A 22,261-nucleotide genomic window follows, 5' to 3' on the forward strand; every position below is an offset into this window, starting at 1 on the left:
GCCGTCACACACACTCCCCCTGATTGTTCCTGCTGTCACGCACACTCCCCCTGATTGTTCCTGCCGTCACGCACACTCCCCCTGTTTGTTCCTGCTGTCACGCACACTCCCCCTGTTTGTTCCTGCTGTCACGCACACTCCCCCTGTTTGTTCCTGCCGTCACGCACACTCCCCCTGATTGTTCCTGCAGGGTGCTGCCGTCACGCACACTCCCCCTGATTGTTCCTGCTGTCACGCACACTCCCCCTGATTGTTCCTGCTGTCACACACACTCCCCCTGTTTGTTCCTGCTGTCACGCACACTCCCCCTGTTTGTTCCTGCTGTCACGCACACTCCCCCTGATTGTTCCTGCTGTCACGCACACTCCCCCTGATTGTTCCTGCTGTCACGCACACTCCCCCTGATTGTTCCTGCTGTCACACACACTCCCCCTGTTTGTTCCTGCTGTCACGCACACTCCCCGTTTGTTCCTGCTGTCACGCACACTCCCCCTGTTTGTTCCTGCTGTCACGCACACTCCCCCTGTTTGTTCCTGCTGTCACGCACACTCCCCCTGATTGTTCCTGCTGTCACGCACACTCCCCCTGATTGTTCCTGCTGTCACGCACACTCCCCCTGATTGTTCCTGCTGTCACGCACACTCCCCCTGATTGTTCCTGCTGTCACGCACACTCCCCCTGATTGTTCCTGCTGTCACGCACACTCCCCCTGATTGTTCCTGCTGTCACACACACTCCCCCTGTTTGTTCCTGCTGTCACGCACACTCCCCCTGTTTGTTCCTGCTGTCACGCACACTCCCCCTGATTGTTCCTGCTGTCACGCACACTCCCCGATTGTTCCTGCTGTCACGCACACTCCCCCTGTTTGTTCCTGCTGTCACGCACACTCCCCCTGATTGTTCCTGCTGTCACGCACACTCCCCCTGATTGTTCCTGCTGTCACGCACACTCCCCCCGATTGTTCCTGCTGTCAGACACACTCCCCGTTTGTTCCTGCTGTCACGCACACTCCCCCTGTTTGTTCCTGCTGTCACGCACACTCCCCCTGTTTGTTCCTGCTGTCACACACACTCCCCCTGTTTGTTCCTGCTGTCACGCACACTCCCCCTGATTGTTCCTGCTGTCACGCACACTCCCCCTGATTGTTCCTGCAGGGTGCTGCTGTCACACACACACACACACACACACACACACACTCACCTTCCTCTCTCATGAGGATGTATTTTCGTACGGCCGTGTGTTTGCGCCAGGCCTTCTGGATGACCCGGGCGTAGCCGTTGTACTTCCTCTCGCGCATCTCCTCCAGCAGGAAGAGCTGCGGAGAGACCAGGAGACAGCACTGGGTCAGGGAGGACACAGAGTGGCAGATACTGCACACAGCAAATCACTCATTTACTTCAGAAGGAGAAAAACACTGTTCAAGTTGCCAAGTAGAGCTGCACAAAATCATTATTCAGATTGATCCCTCCACAGAAATCAGGGGCTGAAAGTCAGGGGAGGTGCCGTTGGTCTAATTTACAGCTGTTTGGGTTGGTGATGATCGCTGCTTTTCATAGAAGTGATCCACACAAACCCAAGCAGCTGTTTCTTCACTTGTTTCACTCCGAATGGTAAATTGTTCAATCAACACCAGCGACCCTCACCTGATTGTGGAGAGCTTGAGAAGAATAGTCGGTCCGTTCAGCTCTATTACTAGAAATGAACACAGCAGGGATTTGATTTAAGTTATGTTTGTGTCTCATTTTAACTTGAAAGGTTTATACCGACTCGGAGGCCGTGCGAGTGACCTTGTTAAAGGCCTCAGGGCAGCCCCGCTCTCTGCTCACTCACAGACTCTGAGGCCTGCGCGAGTGACCCTGTTAAAGGCCTCAGGGCAGCCCTGCTCTCTGCTCACTCACCGACTCGAGGGCCTGCGCGAGTGACCTTGTTAAAGGCCTCAGGGCAGCCCTGCTCTCTGCTCACTCACCGACTCGAGGGCCTGCGCGAGTGACCCTGTTAAAGGCCTCAGGGCAGCCCTGCTCTCTGCTCACTCACCGACTCGGGGGCCTTGATGAACACCTTGCTCTTGCCAAGCTGGAACTGGTCACTGTCCATGTGGACGGATCGCAGCAGGTGCAGGACGCCCTGCTTCTCATCCCCGCGCCACTCCGGCCAGGTCTCACGGGTCAGGATCGCATACCTGCACAGTGCAAACACAGATCAATACACACACACACAGCGCTCAGATCAATACACACACACACACAGCGCTCAGGGATTAGTTCACAGAGTGGCCAGAACAGCGGTGTAGTCTTAAATCTACCGCAACACCTTTACCGCAACATATTAAAATACAGATTTTTCTAAAACAAATTATACAAATTGACGTGAACTTGAGGCAACATTTAATAGGATAGCATGTGACTTTTAGGCAACTCCCCCCAGGTTTTCCAGCCAAATCTGTCTTTCGAAAGCATCTAGCGTTAATGGTTTTGTTTGGTTGTTTTTATCGTACATGTTTGTTTTTTTCCTTTCCTTTCGATTATGAGGTCATCACCAGCGCAGAACTTCAATCACAGCGATGCCCTGTATAGTATATCACATCCTCCCTGTCTTCAATCACAGCGATGCCCTGTATAGTAGATCACACCCTCCCCCTGTCTTCAATCACAGCGATGCCCTGTATAGTAGATCACATCCTCCCTGTCTTCAATCACAGCGATGCCCTGTATAGTAGATCACATCCTCCCTGTCTTCAATCACAGCGATGCCCTGTATAGTAGATCACACCCTCCCCCTGTCTTCAATCACAGCGATGCCCTGTATAGTATATCACATCCTCCCTGTCTTCAATCACAGCGATGCCCTGTATAGTAGATCACATCCTCCCTGTCTTCAATCACAGCGATGCCCTGTATAGTAGATCACACCCTCCCCCTGTCTTCAATCACAGCGATGCCCTGTATAGTAGATCACACCCTCCCCCTGTCTTCAATCACAGCGATGCCCTGTATAGTAGATCACACCCTCCCCCTGTCTTCAATCACAGTGATGCCCTGTATAGTATATCACATCCTCCCTGTCTTCAATCACAGCGATGCCCTGTATAGTAGATCACATCCTCCCTGTCTTCAATCACAGCGATGCCCTGTATAGTAGATCACATCCTCCCTGTCTTCAATCACAGCGATGCCCTGTATAGTAGATCACATCCTCCCTGTCTTCAATCACAGCGATGCCCTGTATAGTAGATCACATCCTCCCTGTCTTCAATCACAGCGATGCCCTGTATAGTAGATCACATCCTCCCCGTCTTCAATCACAGCGATGCCCTGTATAGTAGATCACATCCTCCCTGTCTTCAATCACAGCGATGCCCTGTATAGCACTTATTTATGCTTTTGTAATATATATTTAATCTTAAAAGCAAGGGCAACATGAATACTGCAAGGGCAGGCGTTTACTCCAAACCCCGGGTCTCTGTGACCGATGTACAAAGCAGCTTTAAACCCGTGTTTATGGCTACAGTCGGAGGACACACTTTTGCTGTCAGCTGTCTGTCAGCATTTTTACAAAAAAATATGGTTAGCCTTCTTAAAGTAGTCCTGTAGTTTGTAATAGAAGTTCCTAACGTTCTCTTCATTGAATCACAAGGGTGACTGACTGAATCAGATGATTGCGCGAGAGATTTGACTTTGCAAACGTTTAAAATGTGCACCGGTTATCAGACTCTGATTCGGAGTGTACCATCAAAACTGGTATGTAGGGAATCGGACACTGATTTTTTTGTTCCTAGTGTGTATTCAATGGAAAGACTAATTTGACTTAAAATAGTCAACAGATCGCATCATTGGTGCCCAGACACCGAAATTAGAGCAGCCGGGCGCCATGTAAGCATTGTCATAACAAATCAGTAAATGTTCTTCAGTTAATTCTTAAGTCAAGGTTCTGCTGATAGAAGGAAGCACGGGAGCGTTGTTCTGGCTCGACTAGACTACCTGCCAGAAAGCTTCAAGGAGGGAGGAAGCTTGTGTGCCACAGCTTACAAAAGAAACCGGCAGTAATGTAAACAAACAGGCCTGTCAACAGTGTCTGCCAGGTGAAAGCTAAACTATGGAGAGGTATCAAGGGGGCTGGACCTGTGCAGGAACTTCCTGAAGAGGCGTCGGTAGGCGTAGCCGGCTCTCCTGACTCGGATGTTCTCCCGCAGTCCCAGGTACTCCACCTGGTGCTTGACCCGGCTCTCCTCCCAGTCGCGCGGCCGCTTCGTCTCGTTGGGTTTCACGCAGCGGATGTAGTGTGGTGTGCACTTCATCAGCGTGCCCACCAGGTCGTTCGCTTGTTTCTGGAGAAACATTCAGAGCAGACAGGAGTCAGGAGCAGCAAGCACGCAACAGCCTTGCTGTACCTCATGGGAGTGAGGAATCCATTCCCACACCCTGCATGTGAACCACTTCAGAGCTGCAATATGAGACTGAGGAACCCTCTCTCTACACCCTGCACTACACCCTGCACGTGAACCACTTCAGAGCTGGAATCGGGGGGAGGGTTAATCAGTGCTTTCAGCTTCAGGAGCATCGACTCCTCCGAACAGTTTAGCAAGTAAAGGCCGCTACACACCAGCGTGATGCAAATTTGTCATCAGGCGACAAGACACATTTGCAGCGACATGACCAAACACACCTTCTGAGTATTACTGTTTCCTCCGTCATTTTGGATGCTGCTTCACCCTGCTGGACCACGTGCATTGAAGCTGTTCTCTGATTGCTCAATGCCTTAGTTGTCACGTCACACTCACAGTAAATAGGATTCGATCCTACTTATTTAGCATTGCTTCAGTGTCACCCTGGTGTCGCCTGTGGTGTTAAAGATACTTATCAAAAGTAAGGGATCCCAAGTGGCGCATCTGGTAAAGGCGCCACACAATTGTCAGAGCGCCGCCCAGTGGGGGGGGGGGGGGGCTTAGGTCAGCCAGGGTGTCCTTGGCTCACCACGCACCAGTGACCCTGTAAGCTGCCCAGAGCTGCATTGTCCTCCGACACTGTAGATCTGGGCTGGCTGCATGGCGGGCCTGTAGAGTGAAAAGAAGCGGTCGGCTGACGGCGCACGCTTCAGAGGACAGCTTTTGTTTGTCTTCGCCGCTGCCAAGTCAGCGCAGGGATGGTAGAGGTGGGCTGAGCCTAAATACGATTGGGCATTTCAAATTGGGAGAAAAACGGGATAAAAATGAATTGTCGACTACTAAATTAAAAAAAAAAAAGTATATGATTCATTTTGTCACATTACTGCGCATTTTCATTTGTTGCATCGCATCTGGTGTGTAGCGGTCCCTCCCCCCTCCCCCCTCCCCCTCACCTTGATCTTATTGCTGGCTGTGGTGGGGCGCCCCTTCTTCTCCGCATTGGGGTTTTCAGGGAACAGGTCCTGGATGAATGGGCTGAAATTACAGGGCAGGAAATCAGCGACAGTTGTCGGGACGGATTCAAAAGACATAACATAGCCAGAGACAGGCTAAATCTCAGACATAACATAGCCAGAGACAGGCTAAATCTCAGACATAACATAGCCAGAGACAGGCTAAATCACAGACATAACATAGCCAGAGACAGGCTAAATCACAGACATAACATAGCCAGAGACAGGCTAAATCACAGACATAACATAGCCAGAGACAGGCTAAATCACAGACATAACATAGCCAGAGACAGGCTAAATCTTGAACATAACATAGCCAGAGACAGGCTAAATCACAGACATAACATAGCCAGAGACAGGCTAAATCACAGACATAACATAGCCAGAGACAGGCTAAATCACAGACATAACATAGCCAGAGACAGGCTAAATCTCAGACATAACATAGCCAGAGACAGGCTAAATCTCGAACATAACATAGCCAGAGACAGGCTAAATCGCAGACATAACATAGCCAGAGACAGGCTAAATCTCGAACATAACATAGCCAGAGACAGGCTAAATCTCAGACATAACATAACCAGAGACAGGCTAAATCACAGACATAACATAGCCAGAGACAGGCTAAATCTCGAACATAACATAGCCAGAGACAGGCTAAATCGCAGACATAACATAGCCAGAGACAGGCTAATCTCAGGGTGTAAGGGAATGAGCTGTGAAGACAGGTTGAGGGAAAGTATGTATCCGAGACCAAAAAAGATTGATTGAAGTATTTAAAATCTTAAAAGGAATTCACAAACCCTAACCGATACACACAGCACAGAACCCAGGATAGGGTTCCTCACACAAAGAGCGGTGAGTGCAGGGACTATCCACACTGTTGATTCTAAAATCAAGCCTTTAAGACCTGACTTCACAACTTTTTGAGATCAATCAGCTACTAGGAACCGGACGAGCTCCGATGGGCTGAATTGCCTGCTCTCATTCATAAATGCTGTGTCTTGCATCCCCTAGGGCAGTGTGTTGCAGGGACAGGTTAATGGTTACACTGGCGTGACTGATGTACTACGACATGATTCTCAGAGCTCTACTGAGACCACATGAATTAAAATAATAAAATTATGAAATCAAAGAGATTCTAAACACATTAGTTCAGATAAATATTACACAAGCAATTGTATATGTTTTGTGTCATAAAACTGACATCAAAATGCGTGAATTCACAATTAAAAAAATAAAATAATAATAATAATAATAATAAGAGCTTTGCTTTTTGCATCCAAGTGACGAGGATTCCTGAACATTCGGAAGAAAGTCTCCCTTTGCAATTATTATTATTATTATTATTATTATTAATTTCTTAGCAGACGCCCTTATCCAGGGCGACTTACAATTGTTACAAGATATCACATTATACATTATTTCACATTATACAGATATCACATTATTTTTACATACAATTACCCATTTATACAGTTGGGTTTTTACTGGAGCAATCTAGGTAAAGTACCTTGCTCAAGGGTACAACAGCAGTGTCCCCCACCTGGGATTGAACCCACGACCCTCCGGTCAAGAGTCCAGAGCCCTAACCACTACTCCACACTGCTGCGCAATGAGCTCTATTCCAGCTGGAGCAGCACGCCCCCACACACACACGCATGCACGCACACGCGCACGCGCACGCACACAGTGTTCTTATTGTTTCAATGACTTACAACTCGCTGCTCTGCATCAGCTCGATGAGGTCGTTGAACAGCACGTCTCGATTCCGTTCACAGAACCCGTTCACATCGTAGGAGACCTGAAGAGAACGGCAAAGAGGATTCAGCAGCCATCAAAACAGCGCCGGCTGAGAGCCAGAGCACAGGGGCCTGTGTGTGTCGCAACAGGGCTGGAAATAGACTCCTACTGCATAGCAGTTTCATCTATTCCTGGATTTACTAAGAGTTAAGACACACACAAGCTTGTTTCCTGTAATGTGGCTAATCAAGCTTGTAGTAAAACCTGGAATGGGTGAAACTGCTCTGCAATAGGAGTCTTATTGCCATCCCTATGTAATGATAAGGCACGACTTGCTTAATTTAGTAGGTTCATATTTATTGGATTTGTTTTCTCCAAATAATATACATATTCAGCACAATGGGTGAAAATGACCCATCCGTGACTAGCTTTAAAAAGGGACAGGGATTCTGAACTTCCTTCTACAGCAAAAGCATGTTCTCTCTTTATTGTTCATGGTACTTTAATCCAAAATGTTATATTAATAAACGTGTGTATTAATATCGGTGTGGAGGAGGACATTAACACTATTGGAAGCTGAGCAAGAATTGTTTTTGAATGTGTTTTTGGGTTAGATTTTTGCCTGGATCCCTTATGTTCTGTTTACTTTCGTTTCTCAGATACCTGAATGAAAGCGAGACAGTTTTGCTCTTTACTTTGCTCTCTTCTGTGGTAGTCTGCACGACTATCGTATCGTGATGGCGCGTTATGAGTGGTTGTGGATGCTGTGCTGGTGTATAATAAGCGCTCTGATTGGGTGTGGTAGCTGTGCCAGTGTATAATGAGCGCTCTGATTGGGTGTGGTAGCTGTGCCAGTGTATAATGAGCACTCTGATTGGGTGTGGTAGCTGTGCTGGTGTATAATGAGCGCCCTGATTGGTTGCGGAGGCTGTGCCGGTGTATAATGAGCGCTCTGATTGGTTGCGGAGGCTGTGCCGGTGTATAATGAGCGCTCTGATTGGTTGCGGAGGCTGTGCCGGTGTATAATGAGCGCTCTGATTGGTTGCGGAGGCTGTGCCGGTGTATAATGAGCACTCTGATTGGTTGCAGAGGCTGTGCTGGTGTATAATGAGCGCTCTGATTGGTTGCGGAGGCTGTGCTGGTGTATAATGAGCGCCCTGATTGGTTGTAGCATCTGTGCTGGTGTATAATGAGCGCTCTCCCACTAAGACCCTGCCTGTCTGAGAGGGCGCGGAGGCTCCTGATCGCCAGCAGTACCTTCCCAGCGTAGTGGTGTACGATGAAGCCCTTGTTCCAGCTGTTGAAGTGCTCGTGCGTGCCGATCTGACTCTGCAGCTTCTGGAGCAGGGTCTGGTCGGCTCCCTCGCCCTTGGCGTGCATCGTGGCGCACACGTCGTCAAGGATACACATGATACCCAGGGGGTTCTGGGAAAAAAACAACAGGGATGGAAATAAGCATGCACTGGAAGTGTGTCATCATCAGAACAGGAGAGAGAAGAGGACCCTCCTCCCTGCCGGGCACACCATTCACTCCCACTAGGGGGAGACAACTAAATAGCATGTAATCTAATTGCTAGATACTTTACCTGCTGAGCTAGTCCAAGCAAACAGTGCTTTTTCTAAACTCGGCTGCAACCTAGTTGCAGGGATAGAAATAAGACTTCCATTGCAAAGCAGTTTGATCCTTTCCTGGTTTTATTATGAGTTTAAATTAGACATACCTGTACACGTGGGCTAATCACACTCGTAGTAAAACCTAGAATGGATGAACTGCTGTGCAATAGGAGTCTTACTTCCACCCCTGTGCCTGCCACCTTGCCAGACCACAGTGAAGAGCAGACTTGTTAACAGGGAACCTCTGGTTAAATATGAATAAGAACAAATATGAAGAATAAACATGAAGAATAAACATGAAGAAATATGAAGAATAAACCTGAATAAATATGAAGAATAAAGGCACCGCTCACCGCTTTGCTCTCGATGAGGTCGCACACCACCTTGTTGTTGAAATATTCGATGGGGGTCCAGCGAATCCCCTCCTGCACATACTCCTCCTGCAGCACAGAGCAAGCACATTAACACACAGCACAGAGAGAGCTCCACACACTGACCCATAGCACAGAGCAAGCACACACTGACACACAGCACAGAGCGAGCTCCACACACTGACACACAGCACAGACAGAGCTCCACAAACTAACACACAGCACAGAGCGAGCTCCATACACTAACACACAGCACAGAGCGAGCTCCATACACTGACACACAGCACAGAGAGAGCTCCACACACTAACACACAGAACAGAGAGAGCTCCACACACTGACACATAGCACAGAGAGAGCTCCACACACTAACACACAGCACAGAGAGAGCTCCACACACTGACACATAGCACACAGAGCGCTCCACACACTGACACACAGCGAGCTCCACACACTAACACACAGCACAGAGAGAGCTCCACACACTGACACACAGCGAGCTCCACACACTAACACACAGCACAGAGAGAGCTCCACACACTGACACACAGCGAGCTCCACACACTAACACACAGCACAGAGAGAGCTCCACACACTGACACACAGTACAGAGAGAGCTCCACACACTGACACACAGCACAGAGAGAGCTCCACACACTGACACACGAACTTCCACATTGGACTACTGTACACACACACAGGGGCATGAAGATAACTCGTTTCGTACCTGCTCTGCCTTCAGCGTCAGTTCAATGAAGATCTGCTGCAGTTTTTCATTCACAAAGTTGATGCAGAATTGTTCAAAGCCATTTTGCTGCAAAGGAAAATGAGGTTTCTTTCAATTTCATTGAGAATATTATTTTATTATGGAAATAAGACTCCTACAGCAGACCATTCCAGGTTTTACTATAGGCTTGCTTAACCCCAGTGTAAAGGTGCTCTGGTTTGTCTTATTAAACTCAGTAAAACAAAAAATGGATCAAACTGCTATGCAATAGGAATCTCATTTCCATCCCTGTTTGTAGGCAGTTGTTTTAATTGCATAGGAGTGAAGATGTAACTTAACTATGTAATATTTCAGTAATGTTCAAATCATTCCCTGTGAAAGGGCAACGTTGACATTCTCTTCAGATTAGTGCAATTCCAAAATTGACCACCAGGTGGTATCAACCACCTAGTACAAAACCCATAATAGAATCCTCAGACTGCAGCAAGCATCCCCGTGACATTCCGCCCCCGTGTCCACGGCTAGAGCTTGCAGCAGCTCACTGTGATCTACACAGACTGCGCTGTGTTTAATTCTAATCTGTAGCCCCTGATGTTGCTGCGGTCTCTCCTCTCTGAATCAGGGTGATCAGTCACCTGGAAGATCTCAAAGCCGTAGATATCCAGGACCCCGATGTTGAATTCCTCGTGCTCCTTCTCAATGGCTTTGTTTATGGCCTGGGGAGAGGGAGGAAGGGCAATTCCAATCTCAGAAAGGTTTCATTACTATCACAATATTATATATATATATATATATATATATATATATATATATATATATATATATATATATATATATATACACACACACACACACACATACACACACACTTGTTTTGATGTGAACCTGCACTCTTGGGCTCTGCAGGCGAGTGCTCTAACCGCTAAGCTACAAGGGTGGGATCCTGGATGAACGGAGCCCAGCTCAGCCCTCGCAGGAGCGATCAGATCAGTGCTCTCGTGTGTTTCACTGGTTAGCTCACAATCCCTGTGATTCCATCCTCTGTACAAGCACACTAATGCACTATTGGATTATATGAGTGTCTAGTTTTATAAAGCCAGTGACTCTCCTGAGGAGTCTCGCAATGCACAGGAGAGGTGGCTCAATTACACTAAAACTCTGCTTTAAGCCAGTGTCCTGATTGCTCCAACTGACAACAATATAAAGCCACCTTCAGTATTAAGGACACCCCTGTATTCAGTATTAAGACCAGCCCCTGTATTCAGTATTAAGACCAGCCCCTGTATTCAGTATTAAGGACATAAGAACATAAGAAAGTTTACAAACAAGAGGAGGCCATTCAGCCCATCTTGCTCGTTTGGTTGTTAGTAGCTTATTGATCCCAGAATCTCATCAAGCAGCTTCTTGAAGGATCCCAGGGTGTCAGCTTCAACAACATTACTGGGGAGTTGGTTCCAGACCATCACAATTCTCTGTGTAAAAAAGTGCCTCCTATTTTCTGTTCTGAATGCCCCTTTATCTAATCTCCATTTGTGACCCCTGGTCCTTGTTTCTTTTTTCAGGTCAAAAGAGTCCCCTGGGTCGACATTGTCTATACCTTTTAGGATTTTGAATGTTTGAATCAGATAGCCACGTAGTCTTCTTTGTTCAAGACTGAAGATATTCAATTCTTTTAGCCTGTCTGCATACGACATGCCTTTTAAACCCGGGATAATTCTGGTTGCTCTTCTTTGCACTCTTTCTAGAGCAGCAATATCCTTTTTGTAACGAGGTGACCAGAATTGAACACAATATTCTAGGTGAGGTCTTACTAATGCATTGTAAAGTTTCAACATTACTTCCCTTGATTCAAATTCAACACTTCTCACAATATATCCGAGCATCTTGTTGGCCTTTTTTATAGCTTCCCCACATTGTCTAGATGAAGACATTTCTGAGTCAACATAAACTCCTAGGTCTTTAAGACCAGCCCCTTTATTCAGTATTAAGACCAGCCCCCTGCATTCAGTATTAAGACCAGCCCCCTGCATTCAGTATTAAGACCAGCCCCCTGCATTCAGTATTAAGACCAGCCCCTGTAAAATGTCTTCTCCAAATACACCAAAATGCTGTATAACTATTGTAACAAATGGATACAACTTGCTGTAACTCACCTGTTCATTGATTTAAAAACACAAAAAGCAGTCTATTAGAACACTGCGTAAAGAATACAAACACATCTTAGTAAATTAATTGCCTCTATCCCTGCACTGTGGGTCTCTCTCTGTGTATAATTCTTTGCCTCTATCCCTGCAGTGTGGGTCTCTCTCTCTCTCTCTCTCTCTCTCTCTCTGTGTATAATTCTTTGCCTCTATCCCTGCAGTGTGGGTCTCTCTCTCTCTCTCTCTCTCTCTCTGTGTATAATTCTTTGCCTCTATCCCTGCAGTGTGGGTCTCTCTCTCTCTCTCTCTCTCTCTCTCTCTCTCTCTCTGTGTATAATTCTTTGCCTCTATCCCTGCAGTGTGGGTCTCTCTCTCTCTCTCTCTCTCTCTCTCTGTGTATAATTCTTTGCCTCTATCCCTGCAGTGTGGGTCTCTCTCTCTCTCTCTGTGTATAATTCTTTGCCTCTATCCCTGCAGTGTGGGTCTCTCTCTCTCTCTCTGTGTATAATTCTTTGCCTCTATCCCTGCAGTGTGGGTCTCTCTCTCTCTCTCTGTGTATAATTCTTTGCCTCTATCCCTACAGTGTGGGTTTCTCTCTCTCTCTCTGTATAATTCTTTGCCTCTATCCCTGCAGTGTGGGTCTCTCTCTCTCTTCACTCACGTCCACGAGGAAGTCAAAGAGCCGCGAGTACAGGGCCTTGGCGAGGGCGTTGCGTGTGAAGCTGGCCTGCTCCGTGTTCATCGTCACGGCGATGCTCTCTGACTTGCCCCCCCACTTGCTGTCCATCGTGCGGCTCGTCAGCTTCTCCTTCAGACGCTCCTGATCGACACCCAGGAGGTAGGCCGGAAACGCCAGGACTGGGGGAGAGGAGGAGAGGAGGAGAGGAGTGGATTCACACAGGGAGCCAGCACTGACATCACATGACTGAGGAGGGGAGGAGGGGATTCACACAGGGAGCCAGCACTGACATCACATGACTGAGGAGGGGAGGAGGGGATTCACACAGGGAGCCAGCACTGACATCACATGACTGAGGAGGGAGGAGGGGATTCACACAGGGAGCCAGCACTGACATCACATGTTAAACTGTAGCTTCTAACATCATTCAATTGCTTTGTAAATCCCCGTAACTAGGTCTGGTGTTTGCATCATTCGGAGGGTTCGGGGTCCTATTGCTCCTGTACTGAGTCCCTGTCACTGTTCTCTAAATCTCACTTTCAGCTCGCCTGGAGAATCTTAATTGCTGGGACCGAACTGCCTTCCTCAGTCCATTCAAAACAATGAGCGACCTTTCAACCCAGTCAGCCCCCTGCTCTCTCTGTGTCTATATCCATGTAGCTGAGTGGCAGTCACACTGAACCATGATTTCAATGGCATGAGGAAGGCTGACAGTCCCCGGCACTTAGGATTCTCCAGACAAGTTCACAGCAGCTAATATGAGGCGACAAAGACACTGGCAATGCCCCTCTGTGCTACAGCCACCCTGAAACCACTCCGAGGCCCCCAGATTGGGAACCCCTGTCCCAGGACAACTCTCTGAAGTGATGCAGTGTATGATGTGATAGTGCTAGATATCCCCAGGACTCTCTGAAGCGATGCTGTGTGACAGTGACAGTGCTAGATATCCCCAGGACTCTCTGAAGCGATGCTGTGTATGATGTGACAGTGCTAGATATCCCCAGGACTCTCTGAAGCGATGCTGTGTATGATGTGACAGTGACAGTGCTAGATATTCTCAGGACTCTCTGAAGCGATGCTGTGTATGATGTGACAGTACTAGATATCCCCAGGACTCTCTGAAGCGATGCTGTGTATGATGTGACAGTGACAGTGCTAGATATTCTCAGGACTCTCTGAAGCGATGCTGTGTATGATGTGATAGTGCTAGATATCCCCAGGACTCTCTGAAGCGATGCTGTGTATGATGTGACAGTGACAGTGCTAGATATCCCCAGGACTCTCTGAAGCGATGCAGTGTATGATGTGACAGTGACAGTGCTAGATATCCCCAGGACTCTCTGAAGCGATGCTGTGTATGATGTGACAGTACTAGATATCCCCAGGACTCTCTGAAGCGATGCTGTGTATGATGTGACAGTGACAGTGCTAGATATCCCCAGGACTCTCTGAAGCGATGCTGTGTATGATGTGACAGTGCTAGATATCCCCAGGACTCTCTGAAGCGATGCTGTGTATGCTGTGACAGTGCTAGATATCCCCAGGACTCTCTGAAGCAATGCTGTGTATGATGTGACAGTGCTAGATATCCCCAGGACTCTCTGAAGTGATGCTGTGTATGATGTGACAGTGACAGTGCTAGATATTCTCAGGACTCTCTGAAGCGATGCTGTGTATGATGTGACAGTGACAGTGCTAGATATCCCCAGGACTCTCTGAAGCGATGCAGTGTATGATGTGACAGTGCTAGATATCCCCAGGACTCTCTGAAGCGATGCTGTGTATGATGTGACAGTGCTAGATATCCCCAGGACTCTCTGAAGCGATGCTGTGTAAGATGTGACAGTGCTAGATATCCCCAGGACTCTCTGAAGCGATGCTGTGTATGATGTGACAGTACTAGATATCCCCAGGACTCTCTGAAGCGATGCTGTGTATGATGTGACAGTACTAGATATCCCCAGGACTCTCTGAAGCGATGCTGTGTATGATGTGACAGTGCTAGATATCCCCAGGACTCTCTGAAGCAATGCTGTGTATGATGTGACAGTGCTAGATATCCCCAGGACTCTCTGAAGCGATGCTGTGTTGCTGTGTTGCTGTGCAGCGACACTCACAGTCCTCGCTCTCCACGACAGCGTAGTTCCCAGACTCCTGGAAGGACAGGTTTCCCAGGTGCAGGATCCCAGCGACGATCTGCAGCACGGTGCTCTGCTCCTCAGCACTGAGCCCCACCACAGCCATCGCGTTCTGGGGAGAGACACAGAGAGAGAACCGGTCACAGAGACCAGCAACAAGGAACTGGTACCTATTCTCAGAACAACATCTCCCAATGCTGCGCTTCTTAACTGTTTGATACATTATCAGTGCTGCATGAACCAATTGTTCTGATCGAGCTCTCCACAGCAATCGGGGGCTGACAGTCAAACGAGGGTCATTGCTGCTAATTTACAAGTGAAACAAGTGAAGAAACAGTTGCTTGGGTTTGTGTGGATCGCTGTTCTCCAGAGTCTAAGAAAAGCAGCGATCCTCACAAACCCAAGCAGCTGTTTCTTCAAGTGTTTCTCTTGGATTTGGTAAGTCGACAGCAGCGACACTCCCTTGATTTCTGTGGAGAGCTCAGTCTGAATGGATTTGTGTCGCTCTCTGTATGTTGCTTCCCTCACACATCTGAGATGTCTGCTCCATGCGGTCTGTGGGGAAGCATATTACTGTTGCACGGGCTTCAGTACAACAGGACATTAGAGAAGTGCGTCTCAGAGCGCCTCACCATGGTTTCGCTGAACTCCTGCTTGTCGTTCATGTCCTCCACTCTGTAGGTGCCGGACTGGTTGAGGTAGTAGTAATAATCAGGGCCGGCGATGCCCAGGTTCTCCCTGTGCTCCGGAGAGGCTCCTTCTAGCAGCTGTGAGGGGACAGAGAGGCAGGGAGCACACTTACAAAACAACATCACACTGCTACAGTCCGAATACACTGTGTGGGCAGGCGGACAGCACCAGATCTGCTACCTTTATGTCTGACAGGCAAGAATTACACAAAAAATGTACATAACACTCTATATACATAACACATACAATAAAAAAACTTGTTCCATGAATTGAATGACACATGTACTGCAACAATAGATAGATAATATATATATATATATATATATATATATATATATATATATATATATATATAAATAATATTAGACCTCGGCTCAGAGGCTTGTAATTCTAAATCAATACTAGGTGGAGGGTGGAGGGCAGGGGGTGCAGAGTGTAGGCTAGTTTAGACCTCTGCTTCTCAAGGGGATTGAGGGTAGGGGGTGGAGGACGAAGGGTAGGGGTGCAGGCTAGTTTAGACCTCTGCTCCTCAGGGCATGGAGGGTAGGGGGTGGAGGGTGAAGGGTAGGGGTGCAGGCTAGTTTAGACCTCTGCTCCTCAGGGCGTGGAGGGTAGGGGGTGGAGGCTAGTTTAGACCTCTGCTCCTCAGGCAGGCTCACCTGGTAGAAGATGTGGAAGCTTCTCTCTCCCTGGTTCTGGCTCACCACTCGGGATTTCTCCAGGAGGAAATTGGAGATCTTGCCACCATCTGGCTCCCCCCCTCGACTAAACTGGATCTCAAAGTACTTCCCCTGAGACACAGACAGACAGACAGACAGACAGACAGACGAGAGAGAGAGAGAGAGAGAGAGAGAGAGAGAGAGACAGACACACACAGAGACCAAGTGACAGACACAGAAAGAGACAGACAGAAACACACAGTGAGCGTGCATTGTAAAAACTGTGAATGTTACATTCTGTTTAATTTCTTAAACATTTAAACTTGAACACATTGGGGATGTTTGTGAGCTCTAAACATCAGTGTGGATGAGACTGCATGTGCACAGCATTGATGTGTGTATGAGGAAAGCATCTCAATAAATATTGAATAAATAACCTACCCATCACACTGCATAAACCCTGCAGCCAACCCCAACCTAACCCTCCCCATCACACTGTATAAACCCTACAGCCAACCCTGACCTAACCCTAACCCTCCCCATCACACTGCATAAACCCTACAGCCAACCCCAACCTAACCCTAACCCTCACCCTCCCCATCACACTGCATAAACCCTACAGCCAACCCTGACCTAACCCTAACCCTCCCCATCACACTGCATAAACCCTACAGCCAACCCCAACCTAACCCTCCCCATCACACTGCATAAACCCTGCAGCCAACCCTGACCTAACCCTAACCCTCCCCATCACACTGCATAAACCCTACAGCCAACCCCAACCTAACCCTAACCCTCACCCTCCCCATCACACTGCATAAACCCTACAGCCAACCCCAACCTAACCCTCCCGATCACACTGCATAAACCCTATAGCCAACCCTGACCTAACCCTAACCCTCCCCATCACACTGCATAAACCCTACAGCCAACCCCAACCTAACCCTAACCCTCCCCATCACACTGCATAAACCCTGCAGCCAACCCCAACCTAACCCTCCCGATCACACTGCATAAACCCTACAGCCAACCCTGACCTAACCCTAACCCTCCCCATCACACTGCATAAACCCTACAGCCAACCCTGACCTAACCCTAACCCTCCCCATCACACTGCATAAACCCTGCAGCCACCCCCGACCTAACCCTCCCCATCACACTGCATAAACCCTGCAGCCAACCCCAACCTAACCCTAACCCTCCCCATCACACTGCATAAACCCTGCAGCCAACCCTGACCTAACCCTAACCCTCCCCATCACACTGCATAAACCCTACAGCCAACCCTGACCTAACCCTAACCCTCCCCATCACACTGCATAAACCCTGCAGCCAACCCCAACCTAACCCTAACCCTCCCCATCACATTGCATAAACCCTACAGCCAACCCCGACCTAACCCCAACCCTCCCCATCACACTGCATAAACCCTACAGCCAACCCTGACCTAACCCTAACCCTCCCCATCACACTGCATAAACCCTACAGCCAACCTCTAGATTGGACCTGCATATCTCTGACCAGGTTAAACGTTTAGGAAAGATTCAAAACTCTTAACACTTGGAAAACAAAGTTTAAACTCTAGACTTTTAACATCCCTAGTAATAACAGAGCTGTAATGGTAAGTGTGCATCCCTGGCACAGCAGCAGTCACACAGTTGAAAGCGACGCTGTTTGAAGGTGCTGGGATGTGACTGGCGCACTCACGAATCTGCTGGAGTTGTTGTTGCGCACAGTCTTGGCGTTGCCGAATGCTTCCAGCAGAGGGTTGGACTGGAGGATGATGTCTTTAACGTGCTGCGAACAGAAGGAGAGGTCAGAGTGAGAGAGGCACAATCAAGCAAGAATGCCCAGCGCAGGGGGCTTCACCAGAGAGTACAGACCGCTGCTCCATTACAAGGGAATGGAAAGACCGAACACTGTGGAATATTGCTCTGAGGGTTCAGGTGAATAAATGACAATGACTTCTAAATTAGAACATATAAATCAAGCATGAGAAATCCACCCATCACTTCCCAGAGCATCTAATCCTGTTCACAGAGATCATCCTGTGCATAGCACACGATGTATAACAGGACTGTGCAATGGGCCCTGCTTTCACACGATGTAGAACAGGACTGTGCAATGGGCCCTGCTTTCACACAATGTAGAACAGGACTGTGCAGGGGGCCCTGCTTTCACACAATGTGTAACAGGACTGTGCAGGTGGCCCTGCTTTCACACAATGTGTAACAGGACTGTGCAGGTGGCCCTGCTTTCACACAATGTAGAACAGGACTGTGCAGGTGGCCCTGCTTTCACACGATGTGTAACAGGACTGTGCAGGTGGCCCTGCTTTCACACGATGTGTAACAGGACTGTGCAGGGGGCCCTGCTTTCACACGATGTAGAACAGGACTGTGCAGGGGGCCCTGCTTTCACACGATGTAGAACAGGACTGTGCAGGGGGCCCTGCTTTCACACGATGTAGAACAGGACTGTGCAGGGGGCCCTGCTTTCAGTGGGAACCGTGCACAGCCGTGTTCACAACACCTTTTGTTTCTAGTTTCTTCTGCACGGTGTTCGTTTGGTTTTCTTTATTCTGCACTGCAGTGTATCATCACCCGGCCAATAGCATGACTGCTCGCGGCCCGTGGCTTTTCATGTACACCGCTGCATTAAAACTCCCAGTACAGCACAGCACCACAGCCCAGAAACAGCCCAGAAACACAGCACAGCCTAGAAACATAGCCCAGCCCAGCCTACCTGCACTTTGGGTCCTCCTCCAGACACTTTGGAGACGTAGGTCATGATGTATTTGGCAGCGACTGTCTTCCCTGCACCGCTCTCCCCACTGCAAAAAAAAAAAATCATGTGTCTGTTACAATCCTCACACACACACACGCACACAAGCGGACACACACACACACACACACACACACACACACACACCCTAGTGCTGCCCAGTGTCCAGTATATCTGACATTGAGAAAATAGCCATTAAAATAGGTATGGGACCATACCCAGGGCTGTAATGGAAACCTTAACACATCATTACAACAGAACTACTGAACATCAAACACATCAACTGTCTGCATGTAGCTACAGACAGGCACCTTCATATTGTATAGACAGGTCAGGGCACCTCCAGGGAAGGCAATAAGACTCCTATCGCTGAGCAGTTTCACCTATTCCAGGTTTTACAGCCAGCTTGATCAGCCCTGTGTATAGGTAACAAGCACAGGAGTGTCTTATTAAACTCCAGGAATAGATCAAACTGTTACACAATGGAAGTCTTATTTCCATCCCTGCAGCTAGAGCCCCTTTCACACTGACATGCTCTGCCGGGGTTAGCATCTACCCGGGTCAGGAATGGCCGTCATGCATTTTGTCTCGCTCAACCCGGGTCAAAGCGTGTCGACCCACATCCTCAGCGTGACAGGGGATTAGGTTCAGAGCAGAAGGCAGGAAGCACTGTTTGCTTGGACTAGCTCAGCAGGTAAAGTATCTAGCAGTTAGATTGTGTGCTAGCGAGTTGGCTCCCCCTAGTGGGGGTGAACGGTGTGCAGGCAGGGGGAGGGTCCTCCTCTCTCCCCTGCTCCCTTACCTGATGATGACACACTGGTTCTCTGCATCAATCAGCATGTTCCGGTACATGTTGTCAGCCAGGGCATAGACATGAGGGGGGTTCTCATACTGCGCCTGAACAGAGGAGGCAGACAACAGAGTTACAAAACATACAAGCGACAGGCTCTGCATGACCACACATGGACAGCGACAGGCTCTGCATGACCACACATGGACAGTGCAGCCTGTCGTATCTGTGGAAGATGCCACACCCTGTATTACCCGATGGACCTGCGGCACGGTCATTTCCACACGCTGCTACCCACTGAACGCTACTGCTGGAACCTGATCAATGCACATTGTGTTAGGGGTCTCAAACAGTAAATTCAGCTCTTAGCATGACAGAATGGATTCAGTTGCTGCCTCTTCACGTAACTGCCCAGTTTACCCATGTTACATAAAAGAAATCGAGAAAGCCAAGGATTCAGTTATAATCACTACACTGTTAAATACAGAAACAAGTTTTTCCACTGACCTCCAAAGCCAGTTCATGTGTGTGTGTGTGTGTGTGTGCTTCCTTGTTGTTGGTCTCAGGTGAGCAGCTCAGTGCAGAAAAACCTGTCGTGTTGCTTTGCATGGAATGAGAAAGCACAGCTAGTGCCTTTAGGAATCTATTCTGTATCACAGGGATTGCTTTATGAATCTATTCTGTATCACAGGGTGCTTTTGCAATCACTGTCACAGAAATTCTTTGCTTGCAGGGCTGTACTTCCATGTTTTAGACACACTGCTGTACCTGACAGTTCATTTATAATTCCCCCGACGTTAATAAAGCAACTACAATGTAGAGCAACGACTCCCTCCGATGGACCCCTGGAACCAATGAAATCAGATAGAACAGGTTCTGCTGTACTAGAGGAAACTTCAGAAGGTCAAAACAGGTATCCAGCACCTGGCACTGTCTCCCAGTTCTCTCTAAGAATTTTTGTCTCTCTCAGGTCACCTGCACGAGTGAGCGGGCAGACACGAGAGAGAGAGAGAGAGAGAGAGAGAGAGAGGGAGGGAGAGAGCGGAGAGCGAGAGAGCGAGAGCGCACTCCCACTCAGGTTACTCATTAGGAGAGGAGGGGACCCCAGAATGGAGGGTGCTGTACAGACCCCCACTGGACAAGAGAGCAGGAGACATGCAGGCTCCTCCACAGAATTGATCCTAATCTCAGCTCAACCTGCAGTCTGTTCGTCACACGTACAGTGACTGTGAGAGATTAGAACCCCTCTTCCAGCTCCTGTGGGAGCAGCTGCAGGTCCTGGGGGTGGTTTTTACAAAGAAGATGTTCATCTTTGGGGTCCCCTACAAGCAGAAGCACAGGAACGTCTGTGTGCTCATTAATTTCCTCTTCGGACAGGCTAAATTAGCCATTTTAAAGTCCCGGAGGAACATGCGGACAGGTGCAGGGTGACTGAGGTGGTCAGGCTTTTTAGAGTGCGGGTGGTCTGCAGGCTCACGGTGGATTTCACCTATTTTAAATTAGTCAGCGACCGGCAGGGCTTCCAGGAGAAATGGTGTGTGGGAGAGGCTGTCTGCTCGGTGAGTGAGGAGGGAGACATTCTTGTATTTATATAGCGTTCATTTTTATTTTGTACTCGTAGTCTGCTTTATTAATGTGTTTTTGATTTATATTTATGATCCTTTTGTATTTTAAAGAAGAATGTTTTTTTGAGATTTTAATGCTATGCGCTGGGGAGGCATCGGCTGATCCTCGGAGGCAGCAAAAGTCTAATTTTTGTTGTGTTTTTACTATATAGTATTGTGATGGATTTTAATTGGAATGATTATTAAAGGATTTTATAAGTCTCTCTCTCTCTGCCCAGATGGAAGTATTTTAGTCTCTCAGGTCACCTGAGCGAGCGGGCAGGTGAGAGAGAGAGAGAGAGAGGAGAGAGCACTCCCACTCAGGTTACTCATTCACTGCTCCTCCCGGCAGCCCTCCACTGATTGGCTTCTGGAGCCAGGTGTGTAACCACGGTAATGGCGTTGCATTCCAAGGTGGAAACTCACACTGGAAGCTGCTCTGTTGTGAGACAGCCTGCTCTGAGCTCTGCAGTGGAGACTCTGAGCTGAGGACAAACATTCAGAGACAACAGGAACACAACGACCTGTCTGTCCCTGCTGAACACACACACAGCCTCCTGCACTCAGAAAACCAGAGACACAATCATGTTACGTGTTTCTGTTCAGTTCTCACACACGCACACACACGCACAGTGGATACTCACAGCTCCCTGGTACAGCTCGATCTCCTTGTCTGTGAAGTAGGGCAGCTGTTTGAAAGGATTGACAGAGATGAGAACGGGCCCGATGTAGGTCTGGGAACGCTGGGTTAAGGAATTCACAGGAAGAACGGCAACACAGGAGTGGCAATAAACACTCCTATTGCATAGCAGCTTCACCCATTCCAGCTTTTACTACAAGCTTGATTAGCCAGTGTGTATAGCCAACAAGCTCAGGTGTGTCTTATTAAACTCCTAGTAAAGCCAGGACTACTATACACCGAATTCTA

General features: G+C 48.4%; 1 protein-coding gene across 1 annotated transcript in view; it reads right to left on the minus strand.

Annotated features, from left to right (window-relative positions):
* Window positions 1-22,261, minus strand: part of LOC117968884 (unconventional myosin-Ie-like) — a 50,015-nt gene that overhangs the window by 22,568 nt on the left and 5,186 nt on the right. The window contains exons 3-19 of the mRNA XM_059006036.1: window positions 21,978-22,067; window positions 19,742-19,836; window positions 18,901-18,988; window positions 17,863-17,952; window positions 16,156-16,287; window positions 15,439-15,573; window positions 14,786-14,918; window positions 12,651-12,847; window positions 10,484-10,564; window positions 9,849-9,935; window positions 9,106-9,192; window positions 8,396-8,563; window positions 7,114-7,199; window positions 5,336-5,417; window positions 4,120-4,325; window positions 2,036-2,180; window positions 1,202-1,316 (exon numbers count right to left, since the gene is read on the minus strand). Coding sequence (XP_058862019.1) covers window positions 1,202-1,316; window positions 2,036-2,180; window positions 4,120-4,325; window positions 5,336-5,417; window positions 7,114-7,199; window positions 8,396-8,563; window positions 9,106-9,192; window positions 9,849-9,935; window positions 10,484-10,564; window positions 12,651-12,847; window positions 14,786-14,918; window positions 15,439-15,573; window positions 16,156-16,287; window positions 17,863-17,952; window positions 18,901-18,988; window positions 19,742-19,836; window positions 21,978-22,067 — 2,017 coding nt within the window. The remainder of the gene's footprint in view (window positions 1-1,201; window positions 1,317-2,035; window positions 2,181-4,119; window positions 4,326-5,335; window positions 5,418-7,113; window positions 7,200-8,395; window positions 8,564-9,105; window positions 9,193-9,848; window positions 9,936-10,483; window positions 10,565-12,650; window positions 12,848-14,785; window positions 14,919-15,438; window positions 15,574-16,155; window positions 16,288-17,862; window positions 17,953-18,900; window positions 18,989-19,741; window positions 19,837-21,977; window positions 22,068-22,261) is intronic.

Source organism: Acipenser ruthenus, chromosome 32 (genome assembly GCF_902713425.1).
Source record: "Acipenser ruthenus chromosome 32, fAciRut3.2 maternal haplotype, whole genome shotgun sequence".
Classification (NCBI taxonomy): Eukaryota; Metazoa; Chordata; class Actinopteri; order Acipenseriformes; family Acipenseridae; genus Acipenser; species Acipenser ruthenus.